Below are 16,597 nucleotides of genomic sequence, written 5' to 3'. Positions count from 1 at the left end.
AAATATATTTCAATAATTTTGTATGTAAAACTAGTGAAATGATCGTTAAAAAAGGTTTTTATTCAATTAAAATGAAATTATTTCAATAATTTTGTATATAAAATAATTTATAAAAATGATATAGAATAAATATTTATTAAAATAAAACTATTGTAAAGGTTTTTATGATTTTACCCTATTATTTAAGTGAAATATTTCTAATGCACGATGGGATATGAGGCGCCCTGTGTGCAGAGCCCAATTCGAAAGAAAGGAAGGGGATAGCGACTGTGTGGCGCTATGCATGCAAGGGTTTGAGTCCGGATCTCGGGATCTTCTAACACCATTTACATTTACACCGACCTTGTTACAGCGTATATCGAAAACATTTATCGGATTTATTTGTTATCAATGAGAGATATTCTCAATAAACGGTGGAATGTGGGTGTGAGGAGCGCTCGCTGAGGCCCAGGTCGGGTTTGAGTAACTTTCCCAAAAACAAAATTAAAGAAAGAAAGGAGGGATAGCGACTTCGTGGCGCGAATTGCAACCCTAAGAACTTCAAATCCCCGGAGACAGCCACGTTGGCCTGCCACCATTTGATGAAAACTGATACCTACTTCTCTCTCTCTCTCTCTCGTCCATTGCAACGAGTCGGTAGCCTCTCGAGTGTCTACGCACTACGCTCAGTTTCTCTCTCCTTCGCCCACGTCGCTCATCATTTATTGTTCCATTACCGTTTTCCTCCTTTTTCAAGCAATTATCAACATTCCTCGCCATTTTCCTCCGTTTCACCCTTGAAGAGAATGACGAAATCACCGAAAATGTAATGTAATTCTATCATAAATTTCTTCGCTTGCCTAATTTTGCATACTTTGTCTTGTCTGGTAGAACGACGTTTGTAGATTGAGATGATCGAAATATTTCCCGTCTGCTTGTCTTCGATTGTTAGCTTATTTATGTTCTTGAAGTGTGTGGATTAGATTATCTAGAATTGCTTTCTTTGGTTGTTTGTTTCCACATAATACATGATTTAGGAGAAGGAGCTTTCACTGGAATCAAAATTTGGTTTTGACAATCAAAACCTAGTAGCGAAGAGTATTTCACGCTAATTTAGGGGCTTTCGTTTCCTTTGAAGAAGTTTTCAGCTTTTCAGCTGGTGCTTGGGGGCTTAATTTGTTGCTTCTAGACTTTTGGTGTAAAACCAGAAGTAACCCGTTTCAGGGTTCTACTTGTTAAGATGTCGGAAGGTTTGAATACAAGGCGGGGGATTCCGCCCGGAATCCTGCTCTTAAGGAGCCTAAGAGGCAGGGATTGGAGCCTCACTACGTACAGGTATGCGGTTCTGCTTCTTACTTTTATAGCATATGCTTGCTACCATGCTTCCAGGAAACCCACCAGTATTGTTAAGAGTGTTTTAGATCCGCAGCCTGTCAGGCTTGGCCAGCCAATTAATCCCTGGCCTCTTTCTGAGTTTTTTATCAAGGAGAAATTTGTGATTGCTAATGTCTCAAAAGTGTATCCAAAGGGATGGGCCCCTTTCAATAAAAAAGATGGCACTGTCAAGTTGGGAGAGATTGATGTTGCATTTCTTGCTTGTTATTCCATGGGAATGTATGTGGCAGGGCACCTAGGAGACACTCTCGACCTGCGTCTCTTCTTGACGACGGGGATGATTGGAAGTGGGATTTTTATTGGGTTGTTTGGTTTGGGTTACTTTTGGAATATCCATGCCTTCTGGTTTTATCTGTTAATGCAAATGGTTGCCGGATTGTTTCAGGCTACTGGGTGGCCTTCTGTTGTGGCTGTTATTGGTAATTGGTTTGGGAAGAGAAAGAGGGGTTTGATAATGGGTATTTGGAATGCTCATACATCTATTGGTAATACCACTGGATCCCTTCTTGCCGCTAGTGTTCTGGAGTATGGCTGGGGCTGGTCTTTTATACTTCCTGGTGCATTGATCTTTTTGGGAGGGATAATGATTTGCTTGTTTTTGGCTGCATATCCAGAAGATGTTGGGTTTCCTTGTCCGTATGGATTGGACTCCCATACGAAGGTAGAGACAATGCCCAAAGATGAAGAGGCTCAAATACGGAAAGGGGATGGAGAGAGAACCCAACGTGCTGGGTCAATGAGTAGAGGTAGTGCAGTTGGGCTTCTTGAAGCTTGTTTCATACCTGGAGTGATACCTTTTGCGTTGTGCCTATTCTTCTCAAAGCTTGTGGCGTACACATTCCTCTATTGGTTGCCTTTTTATCTCAGCCAAACTGGTATTTTCTGCCCTTCCAGTTTTATCTGTTATCTTTGCGGAATTGTATATGTTTTCTGATTAATTAACTTTGATTCTTCTAAGTTCTTGAAGTTGGTCATTTTTGGCATTGGCTGAATTCTTGATGTTATTTGGTAGCATGAAGTTTTATCATAGCTCGGGACCTTGGTTAAGGTTGAGGTAAAAAAGAAAAATTTCAAGGAGTTGGAATAAGGGATATCCTAATAATTTTGATATGACTTCTTAATGGAATTCCCTACTCCCCTTTCTGTTTCTCTTTTTATTATTATTTTTAACTGAAATTCACTATTTATTAATTGAAGTGATAATAAAAACGAAGACTGGATATGATGGTGACATTGTGTAATTCTAATTCAATGTAGTGGAAATAAGTTTCTTGATGAAGCTAAACATTTTGCTCGATTAATTAATATCTAATTACTTGGTTTAAGGTTGCATGTGATTGGCCATTTTTTTCATAAATAGTGTCTGCATGTATTTAGGAATTGAGCAACAGAAGAATGCAGGAGGCCAATAACTAAATACATATTACTAAAATTTATGTCTTGATTTTCAATTCTGTACCAACCCAAATGGAAGATATCATCCAATGCAGGTTGGCTTTGTCTCTTATCTATGAAAGGATTCAAAACCTGTTTGGTTTAATCCAGTCAATGTGTCTAGGTTTTAGATGCTGTTCTTTTCATGGGCGTAATTTTCTTAATGTTCCTATGTATAGCTTAGGTGATAAGTAGTTTCATCTTTTGGATAATTCTTATAATGAAATCATGAAACACGTAGAGTTTTAGTTATTTATGGTGAAACAAGCAGTGTCTCAAGGGAAATTAGCCACCCCCAACGGAATCCAATTATCATGAATCTAAGGTATAGTTTATAGTACTTATAAAAAAGGTATAGTTTATAGTTCTTTATTAAGGATGATAAGGCATCAGCTGCTTCTTATAGAAATCAAGATGACACTTTAGCCATCTCCAATGGAACCCAAACTAAAACCCAAATTTGCCTCTAGGTCTAGTCCTGATCCATGATCCAGGTATGAAGTCCATCTAGTAGGTCCGTTATGGAAGTGATTAGAAGGGAAATATCCTAGTGAAATTACTGAGAAGATATTTTGAACTTTGTCCTTTCATAATTTGTTTTAGTAAAAAAAACTGGCTTTGCGAGTTAGAGTTTGTTTTTTCATCAAGCAGTGCCTCTTTCTTTTGAATGATTTCATTGCTTATCTTTTGCCAACTAATGGTGAAGAACCTAGTCTTGAGTCTGCAATATTCTTGCTTTCATGTGAGGAGAGACACCTTGCAGACAGTTGTGAGACACCATAGTCTCCTTAAGATTTGTGAACTCAAATCTTGAAGTTGAAAGGGGTAGGGAGACTCACCTCTCCTTATTCCTTTTCTTTTTCCTCTTAAAACAAGACACAGACAAAGTACATTAAAGCTCAATACAGTTTTACTAAAACCAAAAACTGACATTCAAAAACCTTTTTACAAGATTAGACATATCAAGCTTCAATTAAAATCCCTTCCTATAGCATTGAACCATGCTATCTTTAAGGAAAGGTTCCCATGCAAGCGAAGTTGGACTCAGGCTGAGAATCACAAGCAAATTTGCAAGAGCATCCATGACTCTATTGTATTTGTAGTAAGCATCTTTACAATTTCTGATTTCACAATGAAAGAACAGGTTTTACTATGAACTTTCCACAGACAAACTGATTTAGATTTGAGACTTCATGATATTGAGACAATTGTGAAATTCTAGGTAAAACTTCAAATCCCTATTTCTGATTTACATTGTAATTATTGTTTATAAACACTATTACTGGGGATGCCCCACTCCCATATGCTTATACCGTTAACTGATCCCTATGATTATGAAATATTAGGTTCAAATTAATCTTAAGTGAATATTGACCACTTTATGCATAAACTTCTCTGGAGTATTTGCTAGATTTTTCTCGTTTGTTTACATTAGTTTGATATATACTTGTCCCTCTGGTTATACGATAACGTTGACTTTTGATCAAAGAGGTCCATTTTGGTGAGTTTCAATGAGGGATGATCATGGGCTAGACCTTGAATGGGTTTTGGGCCTATGAGTTTAATTATATATATTTGTTTGTGTGTGGTATATCATATAAATAAAATATATGTATACAATTTATGTTATGGCTGGGTTAGGCCTTGGCTGGGCTGGAAATGATCACCCCTAGTTCCAACCCCTTTCTGTGTCATGTTTATACCGTGGTCTTTTTTATTATTGTTAGAGCCGACAGTATAGAGCATTTTAGTCATTTGTCTATCTAGTTGAGAGTGAATAGTCTGTTCTGTTTAAGTTTAAGTTGTGTCCCATACTTGACAATTCAGTCTTTTGTATTTTAGATTATATACAATATAAATACAAGTGGGTCGGCTAGGTGAGTAAAACTTTTCCACTATAGTTGAACCCTTCTTCCCTTTATCTTCTTCTTCTCATCATACTTTAGGTTTGAACTGAATAAGATTGACTTACATGGTATCAGAGCGAATGTAGCAAGCTCAGAGCTGCTCGCCTTTTTTTTTTCTGGTTTACCCAGTTTTTTTTTGTCGCCCTTTTTTCTAGGGTTTTACAGATTTCTCAAGAATCACTGGGAGGTTAAGGGAAAGGCTGCAAAGGAGTGATCGTTTTTCTCTGTAGGAGGCCTTCATGCCTCCAGTGTGTGGTGCAGTGGTTGTTTGTGGTGATTGGTAGGAAGTTCTCTATTCGATGGTATGAAGAGAGCAGGTTCAGGTGGAACAGTGTTCTGTTGAGTACAGGTTGGTTCTGCAATGTGCAGTGCAGGTGTTTGATTTAATGGTTGAGTGATTACAACGTGCAGTACAGGTGTTTGATTTATTAGGTGTGTGGTGTGTATTTGAAGAAGTCGGTGGTGCTGAAAGTGAGTTGGGGTAGATGTGTGATGTGTATTTGGAGAAGTTGGTGGTGCTGAAAGTGAGTTTGGGTTTTGTAGTGGTGTGTAAAGTTGTGCTGAATATTCGAAGGTGAATACTTTGTTTATAACAACAATTTCTTTGTGAAGTAGGGTGAATTAGTTAAGATGGCATTGACTGGAGATGGGAATGACAATAAAATAGGAGCTATGATCTCTCCATATTACTTAAATGTTCAAATGACATCTATTAAGTTGAATGGTGAGAACTATGTGCCGTGGGTAAAATCTGTGGAGGTGTTTTTAAAAGCCAAGAAAAAGGTAAAACATGTGAGAGAGGAGAAGCCCTCCTTTGATTCTCTAGGGTTCAATGATTGAGAACAAGAGGATGTACAAATCATTGCCTAGTTGTGGAATAGCATGGTAAGAAACTTTACTCCGACCAAGATAATACTAGTAGGGTATATCAGCTGTACCAAGAGTACTTTAATCTGAAGTAAGGTAACCAAAGCTTGGAGGAATACTATGCAAGCATGAGGAATATCAGAAATGAGCTTAATGTATATCATCCTTTAACTCTCTAGGGTTCAATGATTGGGAACAAGAGGATGTACAAATCATGACCTGGTTGTGGAATAGCATGGTAAGAAACTTTACTCCGACCAAGATAATACTAATAGGGTATATCAGCTGTACCAAGAGTACTTTAATCTAAAGCAAGGTAACCAAAGCCTAGAGGAATACTATGCAAGCATGAGGAATATCAGAAATGAGCTTAATGTATATCATCCTTTGACTCCAGATGTTTAGGTTCAGTAACAACAGCGGGAGCAACTTGATGTGACAAGGTTCCTAGTGGGTTTGAAGGCTGAATATGAACCTGTTCAGGCACAAATATTGGGGGGGGGGGTTTCAAATCTTCACTCCCTTGAAGAAGTGTTTGCCTGTCTTCGAAGGATATTTATTGAGTCTACAGAGTCTTCTTCTCTCTCGGACAGATTTGGTTTTGTGGTAACTAGATGGGGAGGTCATGGAAATAGAGGTGGAGGTGGTGGCCATGGGTTTCTAGGAAACTGGGGTGGTTCTATGTTTCATCAATTTGGTGGTCGTAGTGGTGGTCGAGAGTCAGGGGGAGGTCGTGGTAGAGGAAGGAGCAACTAGGAAATGCACATACTGTGGATTAGAGGGGCACATTGTTAATTTCTGCTATGGTTTACATGGTCCACCCAACACTTAGGCTAACCATGCTGTGATCAGTTAATAAAAATCAACAAACTGATCAGACTCCCTCCACATCTATCGGTGCTTCTGGGAAGGAGATGGTGAATGTACCACGTGAGGTATATGAGAAGTTCCTTTAGACATTTTCTCAGCAAAATACAACTACTCTTGCCCATTCAGGTATGGTTTGCTTGGCTTCCAAACCCTCATCCTGGATCATTGACACTGGAGCCTCAGATCATATATATGGGACTTCAGATATATTTTCTTCTTTTTCCCCATCTTCTACATCCCAAACAGTTACATTTGCTAATGGTTCTACCTCTCCCATTTGTGGTGTTGGTGATGTTGATCTGAACTCCTTATCTTTATCCTCTGTTTTATATGTATCTAAGTTTCCCTTTAATCTTATGTCTATTAGTGGACTAACAAAGTCACTTAATTGTTCTACAACCTTTTGTTCCTCATCTTGTGTGTTTTATGCTCTCAATACGGGGATGAAGATTGGTGGAGGATATGAAGCAGGTGGATTGTATTATCTTGATGGTAGTGGCCTGCTAGTAGCCTTTCAGTCATCTCTTACTCCTCTCTAATGGCATTACAGACTTGGTCATCCATCTCTCAAAGCTCTGAAGTTGTTGATTCCGTCCTTAAAGTCATCTTTCATCGTTGGATTGTGAGTCGTGTTAGCTTGGGAAACACCATAGAGTCTCCTTTATTCCAAGAGTTGATAGTCATATTTTGATTCCATTTTATTTAGTTCATTCAGATGTTTGGGGTCCAAACAAAGTGGTGTCATACAATGGTTATAAATATTTTGTAATTTTTGTTGATGACTTTTCAAGGATGACATGGCTTTATCTTATTAAAGATCGCAGTGAATTGTTTTCTATTTGTTAGACAGTGTATGCCCTTAGCTCCAATCGGAATGATGTACATTATGATATTAATTGTAAATGAATAAAGTACATATTTGATTCATGTTATTATGGTGTGTTTCTGTGTAATACCCTTAAACTGGACACTTATGAGATTCGTGTTAGTTTAGAATGTTCGCAGTCGATGGATCGATCTGGGGAGATCTATCCTAATAAGGCTGACACTAATGTGCCGCCAAGTTGGTTGGGGTAGCCTGTCTCAGTTGCCAGGGTAAGACCCGAGGTACATGTAGTGTAGGTTTACTTGAAACCCTGAATCAGACTAGAATTATAGTATTGCCCTAGACCTTGGTGATTAGTGGGCAAAACTGGAATGTTACACATGACCCTTAGACTCGATTATGATACTGCACTGGGTGTCAGATTGGGCTGTCTTTGATATGTCAATCAGTGAGATCCTTAGAGGGGGTCAAAACCTGGGTATGTTGGGACAGTTTGAGAATTCATTTGAGTGGGCGATCATAGTGACAGGATCAGCCCCTTTGTCGGACAAAGGTAATGATCGGGGATGCACTCTCTCTGATGGAAACCAAAGCTGCCGGCAGCCGATTTCAATCGTTGAAATTTGTTTTTGCAAATATATTTATATAAAGATATATATATATTATAGTTTCAAAATGTTTGCAAAATGTTTTAATTCCTGGGATCCATGTGAGTAGAGAGTGCAACACTGTTCCTTGCAGCCGAGGGAGCGGTCCTCTCTTGTCGGGCAGTGCTTGATCATTATGGGCTGGCGGTTAAGTGTAAGACCATTAAGGGTAGTACCTGATGGGCTAATCTTGCATCTGCCCATAGTCCTTGGATTTTTATAAGGTGGCTTGGCCCAGGGATCACTTAGTGTAAATGTTGGGCCCGTTAAGAGCCCATGGTGATGGGCTCAGGGGTTCATTGCCCATAACAGTGAATTCGGCCAGGCCTTGTAACAGAGGCTAGGTTGAACCCATGTGACTGATGTGTAGATCAATGTTTGGGTCTCACGCCATACAAGGAAACCCAACTGGGTAGCAATTTGGAAGGTTAATGAGCACATAGACTTAATGGGTCTAAAGCCCAATTTGAACTGGTCTAATTTGATTAGTTAAAGAAGGGGGTGGATCTGGGATTTGGATCAGTAGATAGGATAGGGAGTTATCCCTATTCACTCAGAGAGTCCAGATCCAAATACAGATTTGGATTTGGTAACTCCTAATAAGCTTAGGAGGGCTGATCTAATCTACAGTAAAGAGAAGTCCTGATCCAAATACAGAATTGGATTAGGAAATTCCTAATGAGATTATGAGCTCTGTTTAAGGCTATAAAAGGAGGAGGGCGAACCTCCATTCATCTCATCACAATAGATCTCAGATCACAGAAAGAGAGAAGACAACTACAGTAAGATTGCGGCATCTTCTGCTCTTGCGCCCTCCTCTTGCTGTCGCAATTGCCAGTTCGTTCTCCTCTGTAGGAGTGATCAAGAAGGGTTATTGATATCAATTTTTTTGAGAAAGATTGATCCGAAGTCGCACTCACATACCCTCCATCGAATTCTTGCTGAAGGATTCGGTTCTTGTGAAGAATCTGCTGATTCTGCTCCACCCTACGCTGTGTCATCTTTAGTAGGAGTCTTTGGAGTTTTCCTTGGGTGTGAACACCTATATTGGGAGATATTGTTTCTTCGTATCAGGTATCTCCTCTCCTACCTTTTGGTTTCAGATCTGGTTTAGTTCTTGGTTCAAGATTGATCATTGAAAATGTAGGTTTTCTAAAACAGGGAATGTGATTCCCAGATGGGAGAGAGAGAAATTTTTGAAAATTTGCCTTACCTTCCTGCAGGGTCGGCCATCCATATGATGGATCTCTCATCCCCTTCACTATTTTCCAAAAATTTTATGCTGAAATACATACCCAATTTGGAGTTCATGTTAAAATTCTTTGCTCAAATAATGCAAAAGAATACACCTCCAACACCATTTCAGGAATACTTAGAGAACCATGGGATCATTCATTAAACTTCTTGTTCTTATACCCCACAACAGAATGGAATGCTGAACGGAAAAATCGACACTTGAAACCACAAGGTCCATTATACTTGAAATGAATGTCCCAAAGCATTTTTGGAGTGATGCTGTCCTAACATCATGTTTCCTTATCAATTAGATGCCCATGTCCATCCTTGGAAGTCAATCACCTTTTTCAATCATGTTCCTTACTCTTTCTCTATTCTCTCTTACTCCTAGAGTCTTTGGTTGTGTCTTTGTTCAGAATTTAGGACCTGGTTTAGACAAGTTAGATGCATGTGCTTCCAAATGCATCTTCTTTGGATATTCCAGGACCCAACAAGGGTATAAGTGTTATAACCTTAGCTCTCGTCGGTCCTTTGTGTGTTCGGATGTCACCTTCTTTGAGTTAGTTCCTTTTTTCTCGAGTTCTGAGACTCCTTCTCCCGCTCCTATGGTTCCACTTCCTGTTCCAGTAGAGGACCCCATTCCTGTGGTCTCTGTTTCATCCCCACTTTCACCCATGCAGGTTAATACTGAGAGGCCACCAATCAGACAAGTATACTCATAGAAAAGAACCGGCCCCTCCTCCAGTTAAGTCCTCATTGATAGATCCTATGGTTGCACCTCATCTTTCTGACCTTGATCTTCCTATTGCATTATGGAAAGCTAAACATAGTTGTACATCTCATCCTATTTCTCATTATGTTTCAGTTGCTCATCTTTCTGCTTCCCATCGCCATTTTGTATCCCTGCTATCCTATGTTTCCACTCCCAAGAATGTCTAGGAAACCCTTACCTCTCCAGGGTGGCGACAAGCAATGGAAGAGGAATTGTCTACTTTACAATAGAATCACATGTGGGAACTTACTACTCTCCCTCCCGGTAAGCATGTTGTTGGGTGTAAGTGGCTCTACACAGTGAAGTATCTTCCAGATGACTGTGTGAAATGATTGGATGCCATGTTAGTGGCCAAGGGCTATTCTCAGTTATATGGTGTTGACTATATGGAGACTTTCTTTCCTGTAGCTAAAATCGGCTCTATTCGGGTATCAATTTCATTGGCAGCAATGTATGATTGACCTCTCTTGCAACTAGACATTAAGAATGCCTTCCTACATGGTGATTTGATTGAGGAAGTATATATGGAGCAACCACCAGGGTTTGTTGCTCAGGGGGAGGATGGTAAGGTCTGTAGACTTAAAAAGGCTATCTATGGGCTAAAACAATCTCCACACGCGTGGTTTGGCAGATTTAGCGAAGTAGTGAAGAACTTTGGGATGAAACAGTGTCAAATAGTTCATTCTATGTTTAGCCGTGACTCAAAAGATGGAAAAATCTTGCTAATAGTGTGCGTAGATGATATTGTCCTAACTAGCAGTGACAACAATGAGATTGATAGATTGAAAAACTACCTATAGGATCACTTCCACATGAAGGATCTTGGTAAGCTAAAATACTTCCTAGGAGTAGAAGTTGCAAGGTCAAGGCATGGAGTTAACTTGTATCAAAGGAAACGTGTCCTTGATTTACTTGAAGAAACAGGGCTCTTAGGTGCCAAATCAGTCGAAACACTTATGGAATCGAATGGTAAGTTGAGTATTGATGGAGGTGAAGAGTTTGATGATCCTGGAAGGTATAAGAGGTTGGTGGGAAAATTGAACTATCTGACAATCACACGACCAGATATATCATTTGCTGTAAGTATGGTGAGTCAATTTATGCAACATCCTCGAGTCCCACATTGGGAAGCAGTCCCAAGTATAGTTAGGTATTTGAAGGGTGCTCCAGATCGTGGTCTGTTATACAAGAGTGGAGGAACTCTTGAGATAAAAGGATATACAAATGCTGATTGGGCCAGACCTATCTTAGACAGAAGGTCAACCTGTTATGGACGCATTCATGGGGAAGAAGTACCACTTCCGGCAGCAACAATAACGTGGGACCCTCATCAGATTATCTAGCTAGCCACAGTTCATCTTACCTTATCTTTATCTTATCTACTTTCTTACTCTTATCTTATCTGGATTAGTATAGAGTTTGATTTATCTTAGGGAGTTTTTATCCTTCTTGAGTAGGGGGTCTTATGTAGGAGTCTTATCTATCTTATCTGTAAGCAGTTTAGTTATCAAGGAGTCTTCCTACAAGGAGGACTCTTACCTCTTGTAATCTCCTATTTAAGGAGCTGAAATTATTGAATAAAGGTATCAAATTTCCAGTCAAGAAAGAGAGTAAAAGGAGAGTTCGGTGATCTCTTGGACAAATCACCCTCTAGGACGCCAAGATAGGTTTGGTTAGGAAGGGGAGGAACAAGGGAAAACAAGAGATTTTCCCCGTGGACCGACCTGTGACGCGATCCTACACCCGGGCCCATAACATCTTGGTATCAGAGCCTACAGTTATGGGAGATCTGGAGCAGCTATCATCTAGGGTCCACGAATTGGAGCATAGGCTCGTGGAAACCAGTATGGAGGTTCGTGAGGTCAAAGACGATGTTCGGGAGCTGCGACGCTTGCTGGAATCGTATTTCTCTAACAAGGAGAGGAATCCAGAAGGGGCTGTAACCACAAACAACCGCCGACCAGACTTGACGGAGTCGTCCGGCGAACAGCAGGTCGTCCCCCCGGTAGCCGCAGTCGTTCCCAAGTACAGTAGGCTGGAGTTCCCTTCATACAGCGGCGCTGGAGATTCTTTGGGATGGCTGTACAGATGCGAGCAGTTCTTCCGCAACCAACGGATAGGGGACAACGACAAGGTAAGCTTGGCCGCATTCCACATGACGAAGGAGGCACAACTCTGGTTTTATAAATTGGAACAGGAGGAACCCGGGCTCAGTTGGACCCAATTCAAATCCTATTGCCTCCTCAGGTTTGGGCCCCCATTGACGAGCAACCCGTTGGGTGAACTGATCAACCTCAAATAGACGGGAACGGTGGCTGAATACCAGCGCCAATTCCAGACCCTCCTTGCCAGAGCAACTTCGGTATGACCGGACCAGCAGGTAGACATGTTCACCGCAGGGTTAGTAGAACCCTCGAGGGTGGATGTGGAGATGCAACACTCCCCCAACTTGGTTACAACCATGAATCTAGCTCGCGCCTTCGAACGGAAGATGCGGCTCAGCCGCGGAACCTTCAGTATGGGGTGGCCTCCAACCGCATGGGCATCCCTGGAACCACTCGGAATGGCTCCATCTTCAGTAGCCAGCCAAGAACGGAAACCACAGACGAGCCACAATTCCAGATCAGCATCCAGTGAGGGGAGCAGCGTTGTTGCACCCCCTATTAAGCACTTGTCCAGGGCTGAGATGGCGGAACACAGGGCGAGGGGACAATGTTTTAATTGTGATGAACTCTACTCAGTAGGGCACAAGTGCAAGAGACTTTTCTGCCTCCTGGTGGAACAAGAGGACAATGAGGATGAACCCCCTTCATTGGAACCCGATCTAGGAGGGCTAAATCATTCCACCTATCCTGGATTCCCTTGATTGAACTCCAAGACACATATCCAGATTTCGAGCTTGAGGACAAGCTCGTAGTCCAGGAGGGGAGTAATGTTATGGACGCATTCGTGGGGAAGAAGTACCACCGCCGGCAGCAGCAGTAATGTGGGACCCTCATCAGATTATCTAGCTAGCCACAGTTCATCTTACCTTGTCTTTATCTTATCTGCTTTCTTACTCTTATCTTATCTGGATTAGTATAGAGTATGATTTATCTTAGGGAGTTTTTATCCTTCTTGAGTAGGGAGTCTTATCTAGGAGTCTTATCTATCTTATCTGTAAGCAGTTTAGTTAGTCTTATCTAGGAGTCTTATCTATCTTATCTGTAAGCAGTTTAGTTAGTCTTATCTAGGAGTCTTATATATCTTATCTGTAAGCAGTTTAGTTATCAAGGAGTCTTCCTACAAGGAGGACTCTTACCTCTTGTAATCTCCTATTTAAGGAGCTGAAATTATTGAATAAAGGTATCAAATTTCCAGTCAAGAAAGAGAGTAAAAGGAGAGTGGTGATCTCTGGACAAATCACCCTCTGGGACGCCAAGATAGGTTCGGTTAGGAAGGGGAGGAACAAGGGAAAACATGAGCTTTTCCCCATGAACGACTTGTGACGTGATCCTACGCCCGGGCCCATAACACAACCACAGGGTATTGTACCTTCCTTGGTGGCAATCTGGTAACTTGGAAGAGCAAGAAACAAACAATAGTGGCAAGGAGCAGTGTGAAAGCTGAGTATAGGGCTATGGCTCATACTACACGTGAACTAGTCTGGCTAAAGAATTTGTTACAAGAAATGGGATTTCCAATTGATAGACCCATGAGGTTATAATATGATAATCAGGTTGCTGTACACATTTCTTCTAATCCTGTCTTCCATGAGAGAACAAAGCATATTGAAGTCGACTGCCACTTTGTAAGAGAAAAAGTGATCGATGGAGTAATAACTACAACTCATGTCAGTTCAGGAAACCAGTGGGCAGATCTTTTTATAAAGGGGTTGTCTCGGGGCAGAGTAGATTACATGTGTGACAAGCTGGACTATATGATATATATTCTGCAGCTTGAGGGGGAGTGCTAGAGTCAACAGTACAAGGGCATTTTAGTCATTTGTCTATCTAGTTGAGAGTGAATAGTCTGTTCTGTTTAAGTTGTGTCCCATACTTAATGAGGGGCAATTCAGTCTTTTGCATTTTAGATTATATACAATATAAATACAAGTGGGTCAGCTAGGTGAGTAAGACTTTCCCACCATAGCTGAACCCTTCTTCCCTTTCTCTTCTTCTTCTTCTTCTTCTTCTTCTCATCATACTTCAGGTCTGAATTGAATACGATTGACTTACAATTATCTTTGCATATGATAGTCATTGTTTAAACTTCTCAGGGCGTATGTGTGATATTTACCTTAGTATGCCCTTTTTTTATGAAATCTTAGGTTCAAATAAATCTTAGGTGACTGTTGGCCACTTCATGTATATACTTTATTGGAGCGTTTGTCAGATTTTGCTCTTATATTTACATTGGGTCCTCTGTTTATAAGAAAAAATGATTTTTGATCCAAGAGATCCATCATTTAGGCCATTATGGTGAGCTTCAACCCCCTTTTGCTTCTGTGCCATGGTTCTTTTATTCCTTTTGTAAGCACAAACTTGTCAATTGCCATTACCTTAGTCTGCCCTTTACTGACTGCATGAAGACATTAGTTGTTAATTGTTATTGATATTTTTTTGATAAGTAAATTAAGAATTTATTAAAAATTAAAGAGAATAGGCATTAGAAGCATCCCACAGAGAAAATAAACAATATATTTAATTCCGCCAAGGAATATTCCTGTACTTGTCATAAATGTTTACATGCTTTTGTAAAAGACAAAAAACTGCTTTCAAGGGGCCTTGAGCATCACCTGAACTTCATGGTAAATCTGGTTAGTATGTTTCTAATATAAACCATTATTATCCTTTTTCAGCAATTGGTGGAGAGTATGTATCTGTAAAGTCTGCTGGCAATCTTTCTACTCTTTTTGATGTTGGGGGAATTGTTGGTGGAATCCTTGCTGGCTATATTTCCGATAGACTTAATGCTCGGGCCATTACAGCAGCAAGCTTCATGTACGCTGCAATTCCTTCAATGCTCCTATATCGCTTTTATGGGAGTAATTCTAAGTCAATGAACATCATATTGATGATGATTGCTGGGCTATTTGTCAATGGACCCTATGCACTGATCACTACTGCAGTTTCTGCGGATCTTGGGACACACAGCTCTCTCAAGGGGGATTCTAGAGCATTGGCAACGGTGACTGCCATTATTGATGGAACAGGATCAGTTGGTGCTGCACTTGGACCTCTTTTCACAGGGTTTATTTCAAAGAAGGGATGGAATGCAGTTTTCATGATGCTTATTCTTGGGGCATTTATTGCTGGTCTTCTTTTATCTCGCTTGGTCATGGCAGAAATTCGGGAGAAAACTGGAAAGAAATTAGGACAGCAAGTAGTTGAAGGTAATTTAGGGATGTCCTTAATATCTACATTCTTTTTTCTATCTATTCTTGAAATTTCCTAAAGAAAAAAAGTTTAGTCTCCATAACAGTTTATTCAGCACATGCTATAGGGGAAATATGGTAGTGGTTGGTGTGAAGTTTAGGTGGTGGGAACCAACCTACCTTGCACCAATAGTACATATCCACACCTGCTGGTTTCTTTCCATGGGTGTGCAAGCTTTTGAACGGGAGATGCACCTCAAAAAAAGTATACATGAACCAGTTAGCATATCCTTACTGAATAAAACAGATAAAAAATCTTGTAAACTTGTAATTGATTTTTTTTCCATATTGTGGGCCATTGAAGAGATTTCTGTTATCGAAATCATTAGAATGGGTATTTCTTCAACTGTAGAATTTGAGTCAGGAGATACATTTGCAATTGTCCTTGTTTTTTACATTCAAAAAATCAGTTCATTGCATCAATTAGGGATTATTTGTCATATTTGTGTTTTTTATTTCTTTTTTCTTATTTCTCTCTCTTTTTTTTTTGTAGGAACTGCAACTCAACCTTTGTTAAGGGATAGGAGGTAACATGGGACCACAAAACTGGGCCTTGGAAATCAAGACCAAGCAAGAAAAGAGTATCAGTGTGATCACAGATGCATGGAACAATGCCAACACAAATCATTTCCATTTGAACTTAGAAAGTTTGAATGCTTTATTTGTAATTGCTCGTTTTGTGCCACTTGTACTGTATTGTGTATATATCTTCCATCTAGGTTCTGTTTGCTTTGTTGCCTCCTAACTCAGTTGATTATTATTAAGACCGAGTTGATCTCAAGCCATGGTTTGTTGTTGTGGGCCTCACATAACTTTGGAGTTGGATTGGGCAAAGGATTCTGTTTTTGTTCAGATTTTCAAGCAGTTGTGCTTCAGGCTCTTTAGCTATATAGTGCCTTGGTAAAATTTGAAATTGTCACAACAAAACTTCAGAAGCAAGCTTCTCCAACCTTCATATTAAAATTTGAAATTTAGCCAAATTTTTGTAAGTAATTTGAAATTTGATCAGAAAATTTTCAATTTAATATTTTCATCTGGGCTTCGTTCACTATGTACTGAAGCAAAACCTGCTTCATAGTAATCGGTAAGAGGTGGTGGGGCCTTGATTGTTTGCTCGGATGCCATAAGTTTCTTTCTTTCCTTCTTTTTCTTTTTCTTTTGACTTAAGGGTAAGAATGGAAAAGAGAAAGCAACAGTTGGATTGAGCATTTCTTTTACCCTCATCCCCTCATTGAGTAATGCTCAAGC

At 40.1% G+C, this 16,597-nt stretch overlaps 1 protein-coding gene across 1 annotated transcript; it reads left to right on the top strand.

Moving 5' to 3' along the window:
- The first annotated feature begins 216 nt into the window (after positions 1-216).
- Positions 217-16,130, top strand: G3PP4 (Major facilitator superfamily protein). Its single transcript, XM_088962497.1, has 3 exons — positions 217-2,249; positions 14,774-15,307; positions 15,843-16,130. Exons 1-3 carry the CDS (start codon positions 1,220-1,222, stop codon positions 15,878-15,880), a joined length of 1,602 nt encoding a protein of 533 aa, XP_088818623.1. The 5' UTR covers positions 217-1,219; the 3' UTR covers positions 15,881-16,130.
- Positions 16,131-16,597: the final 467 nt, after the last annotated feature.

This window comes from Nelumbo lutea, chromosome 1, assembly GCF_056320005.1.
Source record: "Nelumbo lutea isolate HS-2025 chromosome 1, American lotus-T2T, whole genome shotgun sequence".
Classification (NCBI taxonomy): domain Eukaryota; kingdom Viridiplantae; phylum Streptophyta; class Magnoliopsida; order Proteales; family Nelumbonaceae; genus Nelumbo; species Nelumbo lutea.
Note: the sequence above shows the minus strand (reverse complement) of the source record. Positions and strands in the feature narration are given on the sequence as shown.